At 36.6% G+C, this 24,952-nt stretch overlaps 1 protein-coding gene across 1 annotated transcript in view; it reads right to left on the bottom strand.

Annotated features, from left to right (window-relative positions):
- LOC108906543 (epithelial discoidin domain-containing receptor 1-like) overlaps window positions 1-20,001 on the bottom strand; it is a 36,941-nt gene extending 16,940 nt beyond the window's left edge. The window contains exons 1-4 of the mRNA XM_018709853.1: window positions 19,704-20,001; window positions 13,463-13,597; window positions 12,151-12,256; window positions 4,108-4,339 (exon numbers count right to left, since the gene is read on the bottom strand). Of these exons, the coding sequence (XP_018565369.1) occupies window positions 4,108-4,339; window positions 12,151-12,256; window positions 13,463-13,538 (414 nt within the window). The 5' untranslated portion in view covers window positions 13,539-13,597; window positions 19,704-20,001. The remainder of the gene's footprint in view (window positions 1-4,107; window positions 4,340-12,150; window positions 12,257-13,462; window positions 13,598-19,703) is intronic.
- Window positions 20,002-24,952: the final 4,951 nt, after the last annotated feature.

Genomic DNA, 24,952 nt, shown 5'->3' with positions numbered 1-24,952 from the left:
CGGGGTCAGAATTGATGGTTCTCTTTCTAACCTCAAAAAAAAAAAAAAACGGGTTAATTAAGGTCAGATTCACGAATTTGGTATATGGGGGTTTTCGGGGTCGCTGATCACGGATCCGAGGTCAATTCTGCAAAATTCAAGATGGCGGATCCAAGATGGCCGACCAAATTTTCAAAGAATAACAGATTCGCGCCAAATTTTTTATACGCGGGTTTTCGGGGAGCTGATTACGAATTCGAGGTTAGAATTGCGAAATTCATTTTGTAATAGTTTTGTTTACTTTATAACCTGAGTCCAATCATGTTTTAACCTTATTTTTTTCGGTTATATATATATTTTTTTTTTCTGTAAAAGATCTATTCATGGGTTTTCTGCCTACCCCCATAAAGTACATACATAGGTAATTGATTAAATTTTTAAAAACGAATTTTTGAAATCTGATCTCGGGTTCGTAATCAGTGACCCCGAAAACCCCCGTAGGTATATCAAATTTGGCGCGAATGTGTTATTTTTTGAAAATTTGGTCGGCCATCTTGGATCCGCCATCTTGAATTTTGCAAAAATTAACTTCGAATTCATGATCAGCGACCACGAAAACCCCTTTATATCAAATTTGGCGCGAATGTGTTATTTTTTGAAAATTTGGTCGGCCATCTTGAATCCGCCGTCTTGAATTTTGCAAAATTGACCTCCGATCCGTGATCAGCGACCTCGAAAACCCCCCGTATACCAAATTTGGCGGGAATGTGTTATTTTTTGAAAATTCGTGATATCTGACCTTAATTGACCCGTTTTTTTGAGGTTAGAAAAAGAACCATCAATTCTGACCGCAGATTCAATTTCAGTGAGGTCTTAACTTCATAAATGAACATTTGAATAAAGAAAAATATTTTTTTTAAATTTTTTCTAGCACTTTTTCGTGAATTTTTACTATTTTTGACCTGTTTTTTTTTGAGGTTAGGATATTCAAGTATTACGGATATGTCGCATGAACAGTACAGACAACTTTTTTTTCTGTGGCTATGAATTTAAAATCATAGACATTATCGTTATCAATATTGTCAATCATATTCCATCGCCCCATATATGTACAGTGTGTCCCACTTAAGCATTAGCCACCCATGTAAAATTTGTTGACCGATTTATTTCAACTTTTTTTTGTTTGATAGATCTCAGAAAAAGGAGTAGAATGTATAATTTCGGTATTCTCGTGATCTAAGCCATAGCCAACTGAGGCGCGTTTTATAGGAAGAAAAAACGAGAAACAATATTAGCGATTTTTTTTCGACAAAAACTGCAACGGATTCTTATTCGGGACTATCTAAAACCCTCCTATACCAATTTTTGTTGTGATAGAATACAGGGTGTTGCAGAAAATTAAACCTTAATTTTTTAAACCAACTGAAGATTTATTTACGAAACACATGCATTATTTGAAAATTGTGTATATATGTGTATTGTGTATGTATTATTGAGATCTATCAAACAAAAAAAAGTTGAAACAAATCGGTCAATAAATAACAATTTTACATGGGTGGCTAATGATTAAGTGGGACACACTGTATATATATTTTCTATCTAGGAAAAAATGGTTTTGCGAAATTTTCTTTCTCAAAGAAATATACACAGCAATATCGAATTAAATCTTGATTCTGCTTTGCAGCCATGTGGATTTGATTGTAGACTGCTACGCGCTTATTAATTAATACAACAAATAACGAAGAAAAGGCCGTAAATAGCCGCAATCCGCGCTGAGACGCCCGTCGTATAATTTAGTGCCCGGAGACGTATAGCGGAAAGAGATCCGGCAAATATTCCAATAACACAATTAAACGATCAGGCCTGCCCGAACGATTAAGCAATGGGATTAAATGAAGAAAGTTAAATTAATATTTCCTTCTCCAAGAGTTCATTGTCGCCGTTAGGGCCATTAAATAAATTAAGCCGATATCTCGGAATAGCAAATTTCAACTACTTAAGCTTAATGAGAAATTTTATAGCGAATGCGTAATATTTCTTTCCGCTCCGTCGACGCGTGATCGTCATTGTTGTCGGAAAAGTCGATCCCGAACTGGTTGTACTTCTAGATTGCGGTTGTTGTGGCGTACGATGCGTTCTTTTCACTTTTTATATATTTTGTCTTCGTTTACATCAACGTAGAATCACAGTATAACGCATATGGATCAGTTTTGGTCATAGAACGATGTTTGCGTGATTGTGGATGGTGAAGGTTCATTTAAAAAGTTGCAAGTCCGGGATATAAATGACTTATTTATGGAATATGCGGAGCCACAAGACCGGGATGATTTACGATTTGAACTTGTAAACGTAGATTCCATTACCGCTCAACGCTGGCCACATCAAAGGGATATCCGGCACAAAGAGCTTAATAATCGAGATTCCACTTTAGAATGAATTTATTGGTAAGGTGGGGCAATTACTAAAACTGCGATCATATGTGCATGCCCGTTTATTTCGGTAGGCCACATGGCCGCGATAGATGTCATGTTATTATTAGTAATTGCGCGCGTACCAGAAATAACGCTGAAAGCGGCTGAAAACCTTTCAGGACACCGGATACCGCTCTTTGACTAGCGTCTGTTTTTGCAGCGAGTTGATGTAGTTTTAAGTGGTCATGAAAATTTCCCTAATTAAAGCCGATTTCTTTGAGGCCTTGCCCCGCTAATTTTTTGACAGATTTTATGCTCTGGGAAAGTAGAATTCTTAAAAAAAACGCGATAGGAAGCAAAAAACCCGGGCGGTGTTTATTAAGCAAAATATTCATAGGTCTTTGATCGATTAATAGTTCTGAACTTTCTTGGTCCAGGAAGTATGGTTGGTAAACAAACTAGAGCCTGTTCAAATCGGTGAATGCTCACAAAGTCCTGAATATTCCATTAAGTTTGAAGAACTGGAGTTCATACTCATTTGATTTCAGTATGTTTTGAATAATAAAGTTGCAGTTTGTGGAAAACCATACTTATCTTATCAACTTCGACGTCACCTATTACACGGGTGTTGTATAATAATGAAAAAGTAATATTAACAGTTGGTAGAATGAAGCGCAAAAAAGCAAACGCCTAGGTGGGGAATTCTGGAAGGAAGCCTAAAGAGTTGAAGATAAGCAGACGATCAGTGTAGTGTGAAAAATATAGAAGTAGTGGAAAATTAAGTATTTAACCGGTATTAGTTACCAGGTAATATTCTTTAAGTACTTTGTTGTTAATTGTTCTATGTTTAATCATATTGTTATGATTGTGATGGTTATAGATGTTTCATGATAATAATTCTTTGTATGTTTAGCTTCCATTGCTTTATGCTCAAGGGCATATATTTTTCTAAGGTAAAATTGTTATAATTATTATTAACGATTGCTCATTATTTATTTCTCGTTAAAATATGTATATATATATTGTCGTGACTGCCAGACATTACAATAACGACTTGTTTGTTTCACATCTAACTTGTTTTTGGCATGATTACATTGTTCGAAAAACATAGATGTTACATAATAATAATTCTATGTATGTTTAGCCTTCACTGCCTTACGCTAAGGGGCGTATATTTCTTTAAAATAAAATTGTTACAATTATTATTAAAGATTGCTCATTATTTATTACATGTTAAAATATGTATATTGCCGTGACTGCCCAGATATTGCAATAACGACTTCTTTGTTTCACATTTAACTTGTTTCATCATGATTACGTTGTTGTTTGATTTCTTGTGCTCACTTTATGTCATACGTATAGACATATAGACGAGCCTTGTTGCCAGCTAACTAACACCAAACCTCTTCAGTTTTACTTGGAAGTGTGTATGACTAATATGAGTGAGAGGACATTTAGTGACACATTAAATGTGACAGGTCTTATTTATAATTAGCAAAGGATCTTAATTTATACCTTTGGTTAGCGGTTGTTTTGTATTTTTATTTGGGTGGTAAGAGCAACGATCGTGGGTTTCTCTGCCATGCTCTTTCCCCACAGGAGCACATGTTCAATTTGAAGACTGTTACGTAAATAATAAAGTTAGGTGTATTTACTCTGCTTTTGTTTTATAAAATTAAACCATACAATCCCCTGTTTTTATTTAATTATTCATTACCTCTTCTCCTTTACTGTTGTGGTATCTCATCCAGGTCTGCAACCTGGGCCTCCAATATTCCAGCATGTACGCTTCAGCATACTCGATCCCCTGTCCGTTACCAAATCTGCCTTGCGTCTCCGTCGCCGTGATCATGTGCACCGTCTTCAGGTCCACCTGGATCCACTCCTCGGGCTCAGTGGTCGCCTGCTTCTGGGGACACCACGCGCCACCGTTTTTGTCCGTCCTCACCCTGAAAAAAATTATGAGATGATTGACTCTGGGGGAGACAAGCTAAAAATGTTATATTACAATTTCTTTAGCCTTTCTTTCATATACGTGAAGCAATAGCGCGACTCCTGATGGAATTTCCCCCTCGGAATTAAGGGCAACTTATTCAACTTCGGCGTATTTGTTTAGTTCGGAAATTATATTTCAGGAGATATTGATTGAGTTAGGGAGTTTTTAATTTTATTTTTCAACGTCAGGGAGGGGAGTCGAGTGAGATACTCCACGGAACTTTTTCACTTATCGAATAAAACTACTCGAAAAGTTTAACTCTGCTTCTCGGAGGCGGCTCTCGACTCCGAAGTGTCTCGGTGAAAGGGCAGGTGGAAGAAGAAGGGAATATTTACGGGTTGTTATACTGTTTGGAAGCAAAGCGAGTTAAAAGCCTTCCAAAGGCAAGCACGTGAATTATTACCTTGAATATTTTAAACTGAAACTGAGCTAAAAATCGTGGACGGTGTTTTATGATTCAGTTCGCTAACATCAAATCTGTCTACCTTTCGTACCAACATGGAACTGCCACCGATTCCCCGTCTGGCCTTTAATCCCCCTGCTAATTTTTAATTTAAATATTCCAGTTTGGCGTTCGCCGGTCTCATCGAACGAATCCAATTATCCCTAATTTGACAGCCGACATGAAGGAAGGTCTATGAAATAATAAATAGGCTGTCGCCCCAGTCACTTCCAGAATGTGACAAGTTTATAAAGCCATATGCGGGAAATATAATTTTGCCACGTCGAGAGTTTCAACTCCGGTAAATTGTTTATACATTTTATTAGGGATGGATCCTGCTCTGTTTTTGTTTCGGTGGTCGTTTTTTTTGCGTGTCGCACAATTAGTTGTGTTAAGACAATATGTACAATTAACAATTTGTAACACACACACACGTATAGAACATAATTGTTCTCTTTTTTTTTCACCGTGCATCTGTATCGGTTAAAATAGCCACCCCGTATAAGCCTCTTGTCGGAAGCGTGTTACACAAGATGTAAGAGATGTCCTTAATAGGAAATTTAATACCTCTAATGATTTATATGGAATTGAGCCAGTGCTGAAACGACGTCTCAACAAAGGACATTTCTACATTTTACTTCCATTCAATTTATCACCACACAAAGGGGCCTCAAATATAATACACCCATACCGGGTAGGAGCTGATCGCTTGCGTCGAAACTATACGCAGCAGCGGAAGCCGAAGAAAGGTATATTTTTTCGGGCGCAATTTAATTTCAATGAGGGCTATAGTCTGTTTGGAAATGAAAGAGAGTAATAAAACCCCGAGATAGGAACTGGCCATGGGCGTGGTAATATTTCGTTTCAGGTAATTATCGGGTAACACTAATGCTAACAGGTAATGGGTGTACATTAGTATATTTTTCTGGATACATCATAGGGCAGGAGCCAGTGTATTGTGACAGATCGATCCAGTCTTAGAGCTGAATATACGAAGACGTGCTAGTGCAGTGGAGTAAAATTCGACTTGTGTTTAGTGACTAAAGTACACTCATTTTATTTTAAAAAAGAAATACCAACGCTAAACAAAATTTTAAGTGAACTTTCAGAGGACAACGATCTGCCAAAAATCAGTAGAAGCAAATTATGGGCCGTCTTACGAGAGTTGAATTTTTGCTGGGAAAAGCAGAACAGGAAGTCAGTTCTTATCGATAAAGATGAAATTATTTGTTGGCGAAGATCCTACTTAAGATCAATTAGAAAATTCCGTGACGAAGGGAGGAATATTTATTATCTAGACGAAACTTGGGTCAACGAGGGATATACTGTAACAAAAGTATGGCAAGATAAAAATACAAAAAGTTTTCGACAAGCATTTTTGGATGGACTTTCAACAGGGTTCAAGGCACCTTCAGGTAAAGGGCGAATATTAATAGTGACACATATAGGTAGTGCCAGTGGTTTTATAGATGGGGGTTTATTTTTATTTGAATATGAACGCAGATGTTTTCGAAGAGTATTTTACACAGATGTTGGATCTTATTCCTCCGGGGTCTGTAATTGTCATGGATAATGCTAGTTACCATTCACGGCAGACCGAGAAATTGAAGCGGCATAGACAAAGACGGATTGTCGGGGATTAAATTTTAGCTACCTACTACAATTTAGTACAACCCGGTCACACAAAGTTTTTTTAAAAGTACACCTCATCTATACCGATAATACATAATATAAAAATATTGAATATACCAGTACTACATTTATTTACGATTTGCATACATAATGAGCTTTAATTACTCTCTTTCATTTCTAAACAGACTATAGTAGGCGTTGGGGCTTTTATAAAAATGAATACGATCCGTTCATGTATTAAGAAAATGATTATGTGTCGCAGGATTGTATTTCCTAAAAAACAGTTAGCTGCCTGCGACTTATTAGGTCAACTATAAGTAATATTTCGAAACCTTGGCAGTTCAGTGGATCACTTCAGATCACTCAGATCACTCAGATCACTTTAAACGGTTCATATGTGTGGATATGATTGTGGATAAAACTTATTTATTATTGTCCTAAAGATACATTCACGTGCTGTTTATTTTCCTGAACATATTTTGCGACAAAAACCCGCAGGCAACCAAAACACACATACATACAACTCGAATATTAAAGCGAGGCGTCTGGCACATCCATAATTCCTGATGAACTCCTCCACCCCGTCTTATTAATAATACAGTGGAACTAATGACGAACATTAATTTTAAACTGCTCGATTCTAAAATTATGCCGCCCTACTTGCCGAGTGAATTATTGAACCTCTGAACAGTAACGGGTAATAAGTCCTACGGAAGATACGCCGTTGGTTACTTTAAAGATTAAGTTCCATAAAAGGTTACAGAAATGTAATTGTCATTGAATATTTTACTAAAGTTTCGAATCGATCCGTAGAAGTCTTGAAACAAATTATTATTTTACCAAAGTTTCGAATCGATCCGTAGAAGTCTTGAAACAAATTTTCATCGTTCCTGGCCTCTATAAAATACCGAACAATTTTGAAATAAAAACTGGACAATAACGTTTATTTTAATCACTTACTGTATTACAAAAAAGTGGACATCAAATGATACAGTTCTATAACTGTAATTTCTAATTCTACCCACATCTACATCTATAATTTGAGGCAGAGAGCTACGGTATGCCATTCAGAGGTAATGAATTTTAATGGACAAGAAGGAAACTGACACATGTGTTGCCTTTAATTTCTGTATTTCCGTCGACAAATTACAGCAGGCTGGTAAACGGACACCGTTATTTTTTTTTCTAAGTTCCTGAATAAATGATCGCCTTTAGGGTGCATAGCAGGAGCTTAGTTTAATTTATTGTTATTAGATTTATTACAAGTAAGAAAGTGACTAGCTCCTCTTACTATATTATTATTTCAGAGTAATTTACTTTCTCGTACTGTATTTTTGATCAGATAATAATATCTAATGCTTGGTTTGACTGACATTTTTATGTTTCATTGCATTATTTCAAAAGTAAATGTGTGGTATAGTCCTAATACATAAATAATTATATCTAAATGACAATATTTTGATTATCGGTAGATAATATTGAAACATATCCATAATGTAGTAGATTTGTTTTGCGTCATTAGATATTTTATGTATTTTATGATGTTTTATCAGTCAAAGCGTAATGGAAGTATATCACGTTACAATACAAACAGAATTAATTTTTAATTTCGATCCTGATAGTGATTCAGTACACAGAGACATAATATAAAAGTTTCTGTAATGTTAATAAAGCAACGTTAATGATATTTTCCGTAATTTTGTTGTAATTATGATGACATTTGTAATGCTTTCCAATAAAATATTTAATTCCAACGTTTTCATAATTTGTTCATATCCGGTGGTTCCGAACATCTATCGGATAATGAAAGGGGAATCCGTCATGTAAATGCGACTAATTATGTTGAGAATAAACAAAAATCATATCCGTCATTTCATTATTGGTAAATAAGCTGTTATTAGGCATTTCTATTAAATATGCCTCATTTACTTTGGGGTTATTATTATTAAAAACGAGATTTTGAAGAAGCTAAATCTTTGGAACTGCAAACTGTTGATAATAAAACTCTTCTTTAGGAAGCCTAAGGCAGACAACTTGATCTTTTTGGGTTAGTTTTTACTTGCATTGCAAAGTGAAACCCCTTTTTTCCAAAGATATCAACTAAGCATACGTTTTATTCGTGGAAAAGTATAAAGAGCCAAGGTTTAATATCAGGAATCACATACTGTGAAGACCAAAAACTTTTTTGATTCTAGTATGTCCCATTCGTTACAAAACAGTGTGTATATTGTGTCAAATTGCCAAATGTTTCCTCTCGTCGGTAGGTTATTACATTGACGATGGCTTGAGTAACCGGAAACGCTTGACTATAAGTTTAATAAAATTTTTGAACACTACTCTCTATTTCCTCGCATAATTATGTATAAAATATTACTCCGCATCACACCGTGACTTTCAGCAAAGCCTTGCAAGGAGCGTATCATCAAACAACCATCACATCCGCCGAATAAACCAACTCCCGAGTTATCCGATCTCGAAACTTAGGGCCTAATTACACATCTCGAGTTTGTTCGAGACCGAGCCGTAGAATCACCTAAATCGGTCTTTGCGGAGCACCCAGGTGCACCGGAGTATCTTCATATTTTAGTTGTCAGCCCCGCAGGGCAAAGTTTGCTACTGTGCGAAGCGGAGAGGGGGAGGGGGCGGACTTTAATATCGCGTTAATTGTTGCCTGCATTGTGGAGAACTGGTCCCGAATATGCCAAGAATTCCAATATGCATTAACGGCGCGATCAATCAGCGCGTTTTGTGGCCGCCAGAAAATGATTCAATCGCTCCAATTTGGTAATTGAGTGGGACGCGGCGCCGGTCCTTTGTTTGCCCGAGTCGGGTAATTTCGTTATGCTCGGAGGAACGCGTTTTGGCGGATTTTTGCCGAACGGCTGATTGGCATTGTCGGTGAAGTCTCTTCGTCGTCCAACTATTTTTCCAGAGGATTTTTAGAGTGCACAGTTCGAGGGACCAAATTATTACAAAAAAACGCCCTTACATACTCCTTTGGTGTAATAAATTGGTTCAAAAATAGAACACAGTTAACGAAAATAGGAAGCTATACCCCAAATCATATAAAGAAAGAATAATCTAAGTAGAAGAAGGGGGGTGCATGTGCAAATTCAATCCTACAGTGCGTTCAGCGGCTGCGAGATACGGGAAGTGTTATTCCTCAAGGAGAAGGACGTGGTCAGCAAGTGAACCTTACTGTTGAAGATGCAGTGTTGGAAAATCTTAACGAAGACCCCACAATTAGTACTCGACGACTCGCACAGCAAGTAGGAACCTCATCTCGTACCGTACATCGCATCTTAAGCCGCCAGCTGTTGCACCCCTATTATCAGCAACCAGTTCAATAGATTTTACACTCGAATTGTGTTCTAGAGAAAATATTTTGATCCATAATTGAACTTTAATTTATGAAAAAAAAAAAACGCAAATATAAAACTTTTTCTACTACAAATATCGTTAGGAAGCTGTAGTTTAATTTTTATAGATTATGTACGCCACACCCTGTATAGTGCATTTTACATATTTGCCCAGAGAACAACCTAAAGAATAACTAAGGGGCTAATTTGGAGCACGTCCCTACTAACCTAGTTTTATCTTTGCGAGATGAACCGTAGTAAAACACAAATATTTAATCCGATGAAGAACCCGCGGCTGCGAAATGATTCCCATGTAGGAGTGGAGTGGATGAATAATGGAAAGGCGCGCCCCAGAGAGCATCTTTAAAGCGGGGAAAAGCAGGAAAATTTCTCTGCTTTGACTGTGCTGTGCGTTGGGAAAACTATGGCGTTCCTCAAGTAAGCGATCAGTTGGATTTTTACATTCCGATGCTGTCAGGATAATATTAATGATAGGGCTGAAGAACGAGTCGGGAATCTTTTAAAGAATAGCATCACATCATTCAGTTTCGTTTATAGCGACAAAAGACAAGGATGGTACAAACTCTAGGTTTTATTTAGGAAAAATGTATGACAGCATGAAAATTTTGTGTGTTTGGGTTAGTGAGGAATCTGAAATATTGCCAGATGCTATATTTTTACCATGTCGATACCATCTAGGCACCTTCAAAACAACTAAGTTAGTCTAAATTACTCCCGCAAGATGACAGCAGTTCTGTAGTTTCCGTTGAAGCCAATTACAGTCGCCCTTCTCCCTAATCTGCATTTATGTATTACTATTAAACGGATAGAAATATTTTTGACACTATATCTTGCGAAAATCAAACATTTCCTTCAAAAAAGTGTTTTTCAAATGATCGCCGTAGAACCGCTTCATGTTTTTCATCAATACAACTTAAAATATTCCTCAAGCCCGAATTTATTCAAAATCCTTTAGCATAAAAGGCTTTCACGAGCAAAGGTATTAGAAAGAAACAATGTTCAAGGTCCCGGCATCAATCCGATCCGCCTCTAATATAATACAGGAACGTTTTCGCTTCCCTGAATTTGAAAACGCGCTTCTCGCTCCGCGTACCTTTCTCTCCAGCTTTCCACGCATAATGTTCTTCCTATTTTCATAACGCTGCCATGTATTTTCTCCAAATATCGCCCTCGAAGTTTCCGCACCCTTTCCCATTTACTTTTTTGATTATTTTTCCGCATTCGCTGAACATTTCATATTTATAAGATTATTATTCTGACACCTCGGTCCGCGTTCGCCACCCCACGCAGGTCCGTACTGGGATGAATTCTCGCGGAATTCGACACGAGGAAATATTTTAACTAGATGTTGAACACTATGAATTTAGATTTTTGAACACTGTCGAAAGATGAGATTTAAATGAGAACAATTTTGAACTGCTGTAGAGTACAGTAAATCTTTACAGTAAAAAATATGTCGACACATCTAAGTAGCACTTTATTCTTTGTGTTGTTTGTGCAAAATTTTGGTTCATTTACTGGACCGGCGCAATGGATACCGTTGACTATTGTTGAAGCAGTATTTTTATTCAATTGTTTTCATGTATTTCTTTCAGATCACAAGAAAAAACTAGCGAATAAAACTATTTTACCTGGCCTTTTTAAATATGACGAGATTATACAGTCAAAACCAGTCCAATTGACTCTCACCTGTATATAAATATCCGACACTCAACAAATAAATATTAATACTCCGCCCCTTCTCTATCGAATATGATTTTTTTACCTCATAATATCATTTTTATCGTTTTAAACATTGTTGCAGATATGCTGACAAACTTTTAAGTCGGCAGTAAATTCCGCCAACAGTCTCCGCCGCTGCCGCCTTAAAAAATTCACCCGCCCCACATCCCGAATTCGGCCGGCGTCATTAGGAATTGAAACTCTTCCTCGAAACCGCGCCGGATCGATGCGTTGGGCCTCCGTATATATTACCTGGTTGTAGCGCCGTCAGTTGCGGTCCGCCGTAGTATTTTATGGCTGTTTCAGGTGGTTTGTAAGCGGTCTGGGAACTGCTCAGACCGATACTCCCACCGACAGTGGCGGCTTCCGCGTGAGCTCACGGAATTACGGCACCAGTTGGTAGTAAATCTGTGGGTTAAATCAGTTTTTCGAAACATCGTTAAAAATTGTCATTGCGAAATAATCAGGTTTTCGAAACATCGTCAAATATTTATGTTCACAATATACATAACAAGCCAGACTGAGTTATTTTTTGGAATTATGTTAATTCGTTCTGGCAACCGTAAAAAAAATATGACCGTCACTCACCGTCCGTGATGAGGTCCCACGTTGCCGCTGTCGAACGAGGAGCTTGCCGTTATGTCAGCGTCCTTGATGGCGCCGTTCTCCATTCCCAAAGGAGCTATGCATTGCGCTGAAACAGAGGCATAAGTGGATAACATATTTAAAACTCAGTCACTAGTAACTTGGCAATAAATCTTAACGCCTCATACTAAAATACCGATCGTTATTAGGACTGATCATGTTAATAATTGTAAAATAAAAGAGATTTTAGCAAAAACTTCCACTGTATATGCGTGAGTTTATAATGCAACAGTAATAAGGGACCAGTTCATACATGCATGACTTTAAAAGTGAACACTATGGGCATTCGATTTGTATCTTGAACCGACATGCATAAAATTTTTCAGGTAATAACATGTTACAACACTCTGGCATGTTTAAAATTCTCGTGCTAGTTGCTAGGTTGAGCAAAATACAATGGTCTTGTGTTTTCAAATACGTCGAAAAATCATGCGAACAAAGGTAAAATGTATTTAAAATGGGAAAATTAAAATGCCTGGAAGTTATTTTTTATATATAAATTGACTGTTAATTTTCCAGAGAAAGTATTAGGGTCCTTCAAAAGTTATAGTAAATAAAATATCCCTTTCTGTAGTCCCTTTAATACAATGTCCATGCATCTCTCGAATGTAGCTGGCGCATTTTTTAGACCAAACGGCATTCGCGCATATTCAGTGTCTACGTACACTGACCATTGTCGAACTATTATCTACTCCCGAACTGGCCAACAACAAATACAGGACTCTGTGATCTGATGCAGGAGTGACGTGGTAATCTCCCATAATTACAAACAGCTGCAATCAGTGAGGATTATCCCTACGGATGTAGTACCGCACTATCCATCACGCTCCGCAAACAATTATTAAAAATTAAGTTAAATCGAGCGGTAAATCCCCTGAATTCTAATCGACAGAGCTCGATACGCTCCGGGAAAATGTTCCGAGGAGCGGATATTTGTATGAATGGAGATTAGCAGTGTTCTCAATGCAGACTTAACGAACTAATAACTCGGTTCGTCGAACTAAAGAGTTAATTCGGCGATTACTGAAATAAAAGCATAATATCAGAGGATAATAAGTAAAGTAACGTAAACCGTGACGACGCGCTGCACACAGAACTGCATCTGATACATTCAGTAATGGATTACAATGCACCTTATTAATATTTCCGCGGAAAGAGCCCTCCAGAGACCTGCTAGGTGAAATTTATGCGGTGCACGAGCTAAGTAACGCGCCACTAGGAGAGCACATTTAATAAACCTCGAAATGATACTTACAGGGATCAACTGCCTCGTCGAGATGCACGTAAAGCAGCAGGATATACACCAAGTGGGTCTCGCACAGCTTCCTCATGCTCGTTTACTTGACGAGGATGGCTCCTCGTAAGTAAAACTCCGCTCAGGACATCTCTCCTGCAACAAAACCAACAAAAAGTTAATGGAGGACACCCTCGCTCGAAAAAGGAAAGATAAATGTTGTCAAAATCGGTTATTTTATAATACGAAACAGATAAAATAAATGCCAAAAATGTACTAACGATTCTTTGTATGTCGTTAGAGTAAATAATGATGACAAGGATATAATCTACTAACACTTTTCTCAAGCTCTCTTCATAAAGCGTTACGTTTTACGTTTCGTATCATTACCTCCATCATCATCGGTGGTATGGGGACCATTTGTTCGAGTAAATAATGCGGTTGTGCATATGCATGAGAATTAGTCTCGATTCTCATTTGCATTCTGAATACGCATTTCAAAATACCAAGAACGAATGTGTTTCTTATCCGCGGAGGTCATCTGGGCATATTAAAACGACCCCGTTTAACCTGACACAATCGAGGCATTTCAACTTTGCGTACGGCTATCGAGAAAATTGCGTGGCAAACGGAAAATTCCGCTCGGTTTCTGTACGGGAACGTAAAAATTATATTTTAGTTCGTGTTCGCCGACTAGATTGCATCTAGAAATGCGCCACTTGGCGTGTCGCATCTGATCGGGGGGACGTACTTAGGCCGGTATTGCAGCGAAATTTCTGTAGCTCGAGTCGCTGATAAACAACGCTTTTATAACCGTCATGGAATGAAAATGTCAGAGCGGCTAAAAAATATGTGTATTATCGCGCGTAATAGAAGTATAACATCAACGATCAAGTTGTACAGAAAAAATAAATGTGTGATATACTAGACCATACATTTTTGGGGTCCCATACAATATTTGTCCCCAAATTCTGAAAGGGCTTTGATACGTGGTCGATACATTTTTTAAGGTCATGGTTAAGGTTATTTGAAGGTCAACTCTTGTTTTTTGACAGTGACACAATGCTGACCCCGGATTCCGAGTTATTTTTTCAATTTCAAGGTTATTTTAAGGTCAAATGTACCTCTCAAACTTCTCAGGTCGGAAGCTCGTCAGGATAGGAGACATCGGGAAAGACACCTTTACAAAAGTTATATGGGTCATTAGGGAGTACCATCTAGTGACCTTTGATTTGACCTTGAAGGCCATTATCAAGGTCATTTCAAGATCAACGTTGTTTTTTTAAAGAAAAGTCTATCGTTGCTATTTTTATGCCCTCAAAACCTCGCTATCAGCCGATTCTAGTGATTTTTATTCAAATGACTTTCAAGGTCATCAGGTGGTGGTCCCCGATGGCTCAAACTGGCTTTATAGATGTGACTTTCCCAACATCCCGCTATGCTAGTGTGATACCAACCCGGGAAGTTCAAGAGGGCTATTATACTTTCAAATGACCTTGAAAATAAAAAAATAACCCAACCACGAACGTACAGACTCCGTACAAACTTTCCGAACGATCTTTTAGAATTCCTCCCCAATCATTTTAATTTTTAAATGTTTTGTGTGTTTCTTGAGCTTGTTTTACTTTCTACCTACAAAATATACAAAATATATCTATCCCACAGACAAACAAATAGCAGGTGCTTGCAGTTACCAGCTCATTATACAATTTAGGTTATCTCTCGGCGTAGGCTAGGAATCTACTTGATATTTTGAAAAACAAAAAAATTATAGCGTGCAATGCTGCGCCCAACGCCCAGTGTCCCGGCTGGCGATTCTAGCTGGAAGCAATTGCAAAACAAGTGAGGGACGTAGACGTATCTACGCCGACTTGATTTATGCGCGTACGGAGCGTTTTTTCGTCGCCGTTTCGCAAAATCTGGAGGGAAAGTATTTCGAATGTTGGCGATAAATACGGGTGTTATCGTCCGCGTTCACCGGAAAGATAAATATTCAGGGGGAAAGGTGTACCGCATTCTTAATGCAACATCTGCACGCTGCAATGATTTGCATAGCTAATGCGTGACAGGTCAAGAAATACTGGTGGCATTGTAATGATTTTAATCGACGTCTCATTAATGGGAATGGAAATTAACTTACCGGTAAAGTGAAATAAGAAAAGTAGACGTTGGTAATCGCAAGCTTGAAAAATATCGAAGACGAATTTATAAATTTTGCACTTTGGAAATGATATTCGATAAAAATTAGAGTGAAATCTTAGGTGTCATCATTTAATGAAAGCGGCACATATTTTTCAACGTCTCCTGTGCATTACAACACACGGAACATTAATTGTCCGCTACCTAGAGATTGATCCTATAGTTGTGTACCGCTGCCTTCGCTCTAGGTAGGAATCTGGCAACGCCGCTTTTCCCTGGCTGGTTAATATTAATGAACGGGAAGGAGAGCCCGTATTAAGTCGCCAAGAATAAGCCGACCGCGGATTATTGCCGATTAGAAGCAGACGTCAGAAAGCGGTCTGTAAGGTGGCCCTGGAAAATTGAGTCCTCCCTCCGAGTAAATGGGGTTATCGGGTGGGTTTCCGCGTCCCGTGGGGCCACCGCGTATCCTTTATGTCGTCTAATCTTCATTCGTAATGCGATGAGACGGATATGTGAGCCAAATTTATAGGAGGTAAATATAAGGAGATGGTAATTTAACAACAAACTGTGCCCTACAGAACGATTGCTTTGTTTTGTCCTCAGAGGACGTTTTTGGCAAAGATATGATTTCAGTGTAATGTACAGGGTGCGCAAAATTAGGCAATAGACCCCTTTTGATTTGGCTGAAACGTTTTTATTGTTTTCTGCACCATTGAAAACCTCTGAGAATTTTTTCAAATTTTTTCACCCAACTCTAAAAAAATTATGAATTTTTGAAAAAAATAACTTTTTTTGTAAAATAATAATAATTTTTCAAAAATTGAGTTATCGGGACGGTTTTTTTTCAAAATTTTTGATTTTAATTGTACTTTTTGAAAAAAAAAATAGATCAAAATTATCTGGACCTATCTTTTTTTTTAATTTTAATTTTAATAATTTCTCGATAATTACCATTTTTGAATTTTTTTTTTTTTCTTATAAAAAACTGACATTTTTTATAAATCCTCAATTTTTTTTTCAAATTTAGCTTATTTCACATACCATTTTGAAAATTTTTGAAAATGTATATAGAATCCCAAAATTGAAAAAAAATATATATGAAAGAAATAATTGAAAGTGGTAAACATGAAAAAAATTTAAATTTTTTTGAAAAAGTTAAGATAAAAATAGAAAACTATCCAAAATCGAAGAAAATGGAAAAAAAGTTGTTATTTGGTCCATTTTTGGACAAAGAGTGGTCTTTAAAAAAAGACTTGCAACGCATTTGAGCTGAAGTAAGTCATTTTGAAACCATCCTCTTTTGACTTTTTGAAATCAGTCGCTGCATATAGTAAATTTTTTCAATTTTGAGATTCTATACATTTTCAAAAATTTTCAAAATGGTGGTGAAATAAGCTAAATTTTTTTTATTATCAATAAAAAAATATAGAAAACGAAAAAACACCACTGAAAGAATTTGAGGATTTATAAAAAATTTAGTTTTTTATAAATAAAAAATCAAAAATGGTAATCGAGAAATTTTGTTTTTTTTCCAAAAATTGAAAAAAAAACATTTGATCTATTTTTTTTTCAAAAAGTACATTTAAAAACAAAAATTTTTTTAAAAAAACGTCCCGATAACTCAATTTTTGAAAAGGTTATGGTTATTTTAAAAAAAGCTATTTTTTTCAAAAATTCATAACTTTTTTAAGTTGAATGAAAAAATTAGAAAAAATTCTCAGAGGTTTTCAGTGGGGTAGAAAACAATAAAAAAGTTTCAGCCAAATCGAAAAGGATTAGGGTTAAAAGTGGTCGATTTGGAGTGGAATGCCCCTTATACAACTAAGGGCTATGTATCATATTCTGATATAAACAAAGATAAAAAAGTTTATAGTTTCCATAGTTATATCAATGTTTTGTTTATTGCAAAAAATATCATCAGTTTAGTAATAAAAAAACTAAGTTATATTCTTACCCAGTAGGTACCAATTATTGTCAAAATTCACAAATGGCTAGTAAAAGCTTCTAAATCATATATAATCCAGTTTGCACAAATAAGCTCGTAGACTGCTATCATTAAATTGGGAAAAATTAGTAATTATCACTATAATGCGAAATTAATTATCAATTAAAGTCAATAATCGTTATCCAGTTCCGAATAATATTCTATTGTTTAATTTATCGTCCGCGAAATAGTAATTTAGGTAACTGATATGTGTACTCTCAGAAGTATTAACGTTACTAATATTATTTACATAATGAAGCAATCGATGTATTAATAAAACAGGGATATATATCGGGTGTCCCAAAATTCAGTCAAGATTTAAATTATTCTTTCTAGAACTTTTTTCACCATTTATTTTTTGTTGCAAGAGAAAACATTTCCTAAGATCAAATATATGAAACAGTAGTAATCTGTATTGTGCTAGTAAGGGGCATTCTAGAATGCGTAGATCCGCTCTTATTGATTTAGCGCGTTGCTTCCGAGAATTCCGTGGCGAAAAAATAACCCGCCTAATAATTTGCATCCGTTTTATACACAAGAAGATAGAAAAGGCATTGCTAAACGAAGCATCAACGTGAAACAATTGACTTAACCGCGGGAAATGTTATTTCGCATTTGCCTAATCCTGTCGGGTATTGCTTTACACCGGAATATCCTACCGCGCGACGTTGCCACGTCTCCTACATTTTCTTTAAATCTAGGAATTTTATAATTTCTTCGCGAATTGACCCTCAGCATCTACAAAAATTGAACACAACACAAAATACTTACACTTAAATTTAGTACAATAAACATACACCAACCTTACTTTGTCGTTTGTCCAAAGGCCAAAGATATCCCGTTTATTTTTAGACCCGCAAAGAAAACAAGATATTTGCCAGTACCTCAATAAACAACGCGGTAAAAAGAGCTCGCGCTCTTGATCGAACGACACATAAATTGAAGGTAACCCACTGACTTCTGTTATCTCCGTCGCCTCGCACCGTCACACACAAAACCAAGGAAATATCGCACGGTCTTCGGACGCTCCTCGCTCGCTATCTTCCACGACAATTCACGCCATTAGGACTCTCTCCGTAGCCCTCTAATAACACCTACCGTACAAGGTGTGGAAATGTGTGATAAATTATTGTTTAGACTAAAAAAGGAACGTTCGTACATCGCTACCGAAGCGAATGCTGTGAAATTAAGTCTCCTGTTTTGGACACACGATTGCCGAGATGCTGTTATTAATCTGGATGGGTTAATGGTTGTTTCTGATTATGTGGCGACTTATTTGGCGTTGGTAGAAACGGTCCTAGTGGAATTTAGTCGAGAAACTGGCTTGAGTGTCGGTGATTACTGTTAAATATATATTTTTATGATGTGTGCCCGTTGGATTGAAATTATGAACAAGCCTGATATGATTTTGAACAGTTAGAGGTGCATATGTTCCTATAAAATATTATGTGAGAAGATTCACAAAAAAACTATGTAACATTACTAGCCTCTGGGGAAAAATATATTGTATAACAGTAATGACACATTAAACACATTAAAAAATGTTACCTAAATTAAAACAAAAAGCTTCATTTGACCTTGAAAGTAAGATTATACGTATACTATTATAAATATTAGTTCAGACTCTAATGCAATTTATATATGTTCATCAGACTAGTAAATATATATTTAAAAAAAAGGGGATTTCAGAATGTAAGAGAAGGATAAAGCTTTTCTTTGTCATTGTTAAATCAATATAATAAAATATAGTTTTTGCATAAAATCCTTCAAAATATTTACATAATGTCAAATTTGATGAAACCGAAATTATTGGCAAATAAAAGAATACTAAAAAACGACTTTTGAAAGTAATAATTAACGTAAAATAACATAAAAATAGCGTGAATTGAAAGCAAGATATTTCAAATTGAAATACACATTATAAAGAAAAAAAATGTATGTTTTTTTGTAATGCTTACCGGTAAGTAATGTACGTACAACAAATGAAAACATAATCTAGCACCGGTTTCATTAAATTTAATAGAGCTTTAAAGTACTGTCAAAACAATATGGTAACTTTATTTTATAGTACACTTTAGTGTGATCATATGCAATCGACCCTAAGGCTCTAGCGCGTCTATAAAAATAGCAACTCACCCTGTAAGCCCGCTTGATCGATGCCACCGAACTGAAATCAGGTGAAAAAGTTCAATTTCGATGCACTAAACTCACTAGAACCGTATCTTCGTCGAGCGCTAACGAAACAAAGAAAATGATTCACGTATTAATCACAGAAGAAATATCGAAGCCACCGCTGTACACAAACCGTTCCACGGGAAATTTGCGATAAATTTAATTGCCTCTCATATTTGTTTAATGAGTGTTTTATTGATAATTGCTCACTAGCGGCGAAAAGCAACTGGAAATTGATAAAACCAATGTTGAAAGAGGTTGCGAGGCTGATAACAGGTCAACATAGCCCAGTGATTCATAAAGGGATCGGTCGTCAATTGTTTCGTCCGATTTTTATTGGAGACGCGTCTTTTTTTCGAAATTTTCCCACGTAACACGGAAAGACAACCTCAGGTCAACATCCAGTATAGCGCATACTTGTAGCTACAACAGCTCTTTGAGAGTCAGTTATTTGCTTTTACTCTCCATTTCTACTTTAACCATTTTCTGCTAAACTATAGATACCACGCATTTTCAGCGGATTCAAATAACTGGGTTTCGATGTCGTTGTCTAGATTTCCTATTACGAGCCTCATGTCATCCCAATTTCACACTGTCAATATTTTGATACACATAATTCCATCACCATCATTAGCTAACGACCATGAATAAAGGCGATTAATTAAACAAGATTTCCTCCGAGATATGCGTCCCCATAAAAACGCGGCACGCCCATCTGATTATTTTTAACGTCACGGACCAAAAAGTCTGATTTATGCGGTCTTAATTATTTTAGTATACAAATAAAAGCCGAGAGCCGGTCGTAAATTAAGAGAAGCGCACTAAAAAAAGAAATTACGCCCGTAAAAAATCACAAACACTGCGACATCTGTTATCGCGCTGCCATGCACATTTGGTGAACAGGTGGACTGTAAGGCAGTTACAAGACAGACTGTCTCAAAATTAAAAACAATACGCAGATGATGCCTCTGTGCGATATTGATAGATTTTAATGATGCAGTCCTTAGGAATTTCGTGCCCGCGAAGGATATAAGCCAGACTTATTAAAGGGTAAGCCAGTGATGTGTGAAAAAGTGGATACATCGCGGAAAATGTCAGTTCCCACCAGTCAAGTTCAATGAACATGAAACGGTTGCATAAGATCAATATTTGACGGTAAATTTTATTTATAAGCTGCGTTATCGCGTCGACATGTGCTAGACGTCGTCTGTGACGGTATTAAAGACAGTACCGTCTGGAGCGTGCAGTTCTTTCTGCTGCAGGAGGAAAGTAATCTTCTTGAAAGGCGAAATAGTCAAAGGTGTACAGATTAAATGTTTAGGACTTATTCTTTATTACATCTTTTCTATTACTTAGCCTTTGTATCAATTTTTATATCATATAATTTCATACTGAAATTATTTGTTTCTCAGCTTCTATTTTAGTTTTGAAAATATGCCCAACAAATGTTTTTGAAGCCGGTCCTGTGTCCTGTGTGACGTTTGGTATTATCGAGAAAATTTCATGGTATTTATCCAAGACCGTATGTTTACCGTAATAAGGCTAACGACTTCGTACATATGAAAAGAACGGCTATGTTTACAAATAATGGCTTCTTTTATTTTGTCACGCCGTCCGTCGTCATCGGGGAAGTGCATTGTTTGTTTAAAGATTTCTTGCGGCCGACAGATTACATGTTCGATTTTTAAGAATTTGATATCATGTATAAAAATAGCTCACATTGAGATTGGCTAAATTTTTAAACATTTGTAAAATTTTTATCCCGTTTTAACATAGATCAAAAGTTTTGTTACAACACATACAGGGTGTTTCACGGTGACGGCCCATTAGAAATATGAAGTTTCCCTATTCCTAAAATGAACCCTTTTCGAGATATTTAATTTAAAAAAAAAATGGAGAGAAACAGTGACTAGCTTCAAACCATGTGTCTTTCATAGTAAGAAATATAAAGCAACAATATTTATAGGGGGGGATAACTAGACCCCTAAGCTTTCCATCCATACCTTCAAAGTGGCTTAATTGCATAAAATATCAGCATTTGAATATGTATCGTTTTCCGTTTCTTATAAACACTAAATTAAACTGTCACTGTAAGAGACTAACTTCTGTATGCAATTAAGCCACTTTGAAGGTATGGATGGAAACTTTAGGGGTCTAGCTATCCCTCCTATAAATATTGTTGCTTTATCTTTCTTACTATAAAATACACATGGTTTGAAGCTAGTCACTGTTTCTCTCAATTTTTTTGAAAAAAATTAAATATCTCGAAAACGGTTAATTTTAGGAATAGGGAATAACACGTAGAATCGAAAATTGCAATAATATATAGGGTGTTCCATTTAAAATAAGTAAATTAATGGCGACATCCGGTATAACCGAAAGTGGTAGGTGGACGCCATTAATTTAGTTGAGAAGGGCATGCCCGAAAACCCGGTATCCAAAATTTTCAAAATTCGAATCGAAGTAGTCTCTGAAATAATTCTAATGGGCCGTCAACGTGAGACACCCTGTATAGACAGCCTAGTAGGATCTTCATGTCAGCCTTTGAAATATTTGCGATTTCATACAACGACCCACAATCACAAACTGGTGGGTACGTTATTGACATACGGCGAATGTAGACAAACTGTTTTAGCGGCAGAACGACCGTTTTTCACACTTTTAAAGTACAAATGCCTTTCCGAAATTTTGTTGCAATTTCTAGGTGGAGTAGTTTATAACCCCGGCCTAGACGGTCGCAAAGCGTCGGCCAGGACTCCCCATTCAATGAGAACGAATTTGAATTTATAACTCCTGTAGTTCATCGATTTTAGTTCGCAGATAACGCGGATTTGCATATAAGGGCCGTTCCGACGAAATATTCGACGGCTCGCCACACGCAGCCGGCTTTGTTTGTTCCTACGCTCCTATTCAGCATTCAAAAGGCGCGGAAAGTATTCGAATCGAATGAACTTATCGTTACGTTCGTTACATTGAATCCGCCGGGGTTTATTTACGAAGTTCGCGACGTTAGTATGATGTAAGAGCACGGTAAACATTGGGAATTTATTCCTCCATTGAAAATGCGATTTATCGCGCTTGGAGGTAATTTCAGATGTTTATTCCTAGGGAGGACTGGCAGCTAGCGCAAACACTTGGAGACGAAAAAAAATTAAATGATAAGCAAAAATGTAATTGACGCATCTTTCATCTAATGCGACCCTAATATTAATTTTAAAATAATTCACGATATATCTGTATACCTAAAGACAACAAACGAACTAAAAACTAAAAATGCAAAACTTTTAAATTTAAAACAATATAGTTAACTACCAACAATGTGAAGACAAAACGAATTAAATTAAAGTACCTATGTTCAGGACGATCAATTTTAATTAATAAGTAAGTAGTTAGGTATCTAACTACCTAAAAAGAAAACATACAAGAAACAAAAATGCGACTATGAAGTTTTAAATGATTCACAATAAGAAAAAAACAAACAAATTATTAAAGCTCAATGAAATAAAAGTATGTTTGCAAATATCTATGTATGTTCCGACTACCTAAAGGCAACAAATACAAAACAAAAATGTGACCTTAAAATATCGAACGCAATTATAACTTTCCAACAACACCCAGAAAGAAAACACAGTCGTCAGTAGTCACCTCCATTCGCTCCAAGTCGGTTTATTAAAGGATCACGCGCGCGTTATCGTTCGGCTTAATAGCTAAACAGTAGGCAAGACGGTGCGGGGGGAGGGTCGGCGATCGCACCAAGCGAAGCGAGGCGCTTGAATTTTAATCTCGCGTCCGTAATTTTTTTGCGATTACTCCTAAGAGATTTAAATTATATGGTGTAAAAGAGTAAAATAATGTGCATGAAATGCTTAAAGCCTCTAACTTATTTAAAATGATAAGGATTAATACCGTATTTGTATAAATAGCTTTCCAGTTACCGCTTTATAATTGCCCATTTTTTTAAAGTATTAAAATGGATATAGTATGTTATCTTTAAGAGATAGACATATGCCATCGCGGACTTTTCTGTAGGCATATATAAGATACACAATTCCACCATACATTATTTTGTTATATCTCAAAGGGTTTAGGCAGCGTTTTCGTTGAATGCTCCCAAACGGCTTATTTTTTCCGACACCTCCAACAAATATTGTTAATGTATACAAAAACAAATTATATACTAAAACCTTCCTCGAGAACCACTGGTGAAAACAGCATGAAAATCGGTGCAGTATTTTTGAGTTTATCGCGAGCAGACAGACAGACAGACGCGGCGGAGGACTTCGTTTTATAATATGTAGTGATTTAATCTAAGGAATACCCTTTTTGATTTGTGGCCTAGAGAAATACAAAAACGTCGACTTTACTTTATTGAGACATCTTATGAAAGATAAATGTTTCAATCCACGGTAAATGAGAGAGTAGCACACTAAAGGAATACAACTGAAACTTTTGTAAGATATAAATTTTAAACAGACTTAGTGGGCTGCTGCGTTCAAGACCTGTAGTCGACATGAATATATACAAAACGCTCATGTAGAAGTAAAATATATACGCCTTCCCTTGCACCTGCTATCCTCGCGCGTTACCTGCCCGACATCAGAAGTTTTAAATTGTAAAGGAGTAGAGCTAACTACTTTAAAAGTTAAATAGACCGCCCACTTTATTCCCTTCGGTGTGTGTAACAGGGCAGGGCTAGCCCAATGGGTATAAGGAAGATAATTGACCATAGAGCGAACAAAGATTCAAGGAGTTGTCTAAGAGCAAATTCCGAAGTAATTGTTTTTTAACAAAATTCACGAAGATAAAGTTTTTGCCCCGTAAAGGGACAAATGTCAAAAAACTAGTGAATATTTGTAGTAAGTAAATATTCAATAAAAATATAAGTACATCCTAGCATCATTTATTGTATTGTGTAATGTATGTTTGAATAGAACAGTAACGCCATCTAATCGTTACCGGTACATATAGGGCGAGTACGGTCCTGTCGCCCCTAACCGAGCCGGTGGTTTTCCTGACGTGTTCCATTCGTCTCTCTAATCAATGCAAATCCCATCTGATCTGGTTGAGTATATTTAAAGTCCTCTATTGTGTCTGCGTCTGTTTCGTGACGGTGCCTGGACACATACACGATACAAGTTATTTATTAAATATTGTGAGCAAATGCTCTAGTTTGTAATGGCCTGTACGGACCATCACAACTTCAGAGACGAATG

Source organism: Anoplophora glabripennis, unplaced genomic scaffold, assembly GCF_000390285.2.
Source record: "Anoplophora glabripennis isolate ALB-LARVAE unplaced genomic scaffold, Agla_2.0 scaffold116, whole genome shotgun sequence".
Lineage (NCBI taxonomy): Eukaryota > Metazoa > Arthropoda > Insecta > Coleoptera > Cerambycidae > Anoplophora > Anoplophora glabripennis.
This window is presented reverse-complemented; position numbering and strand designations above follow the sequence as displayed.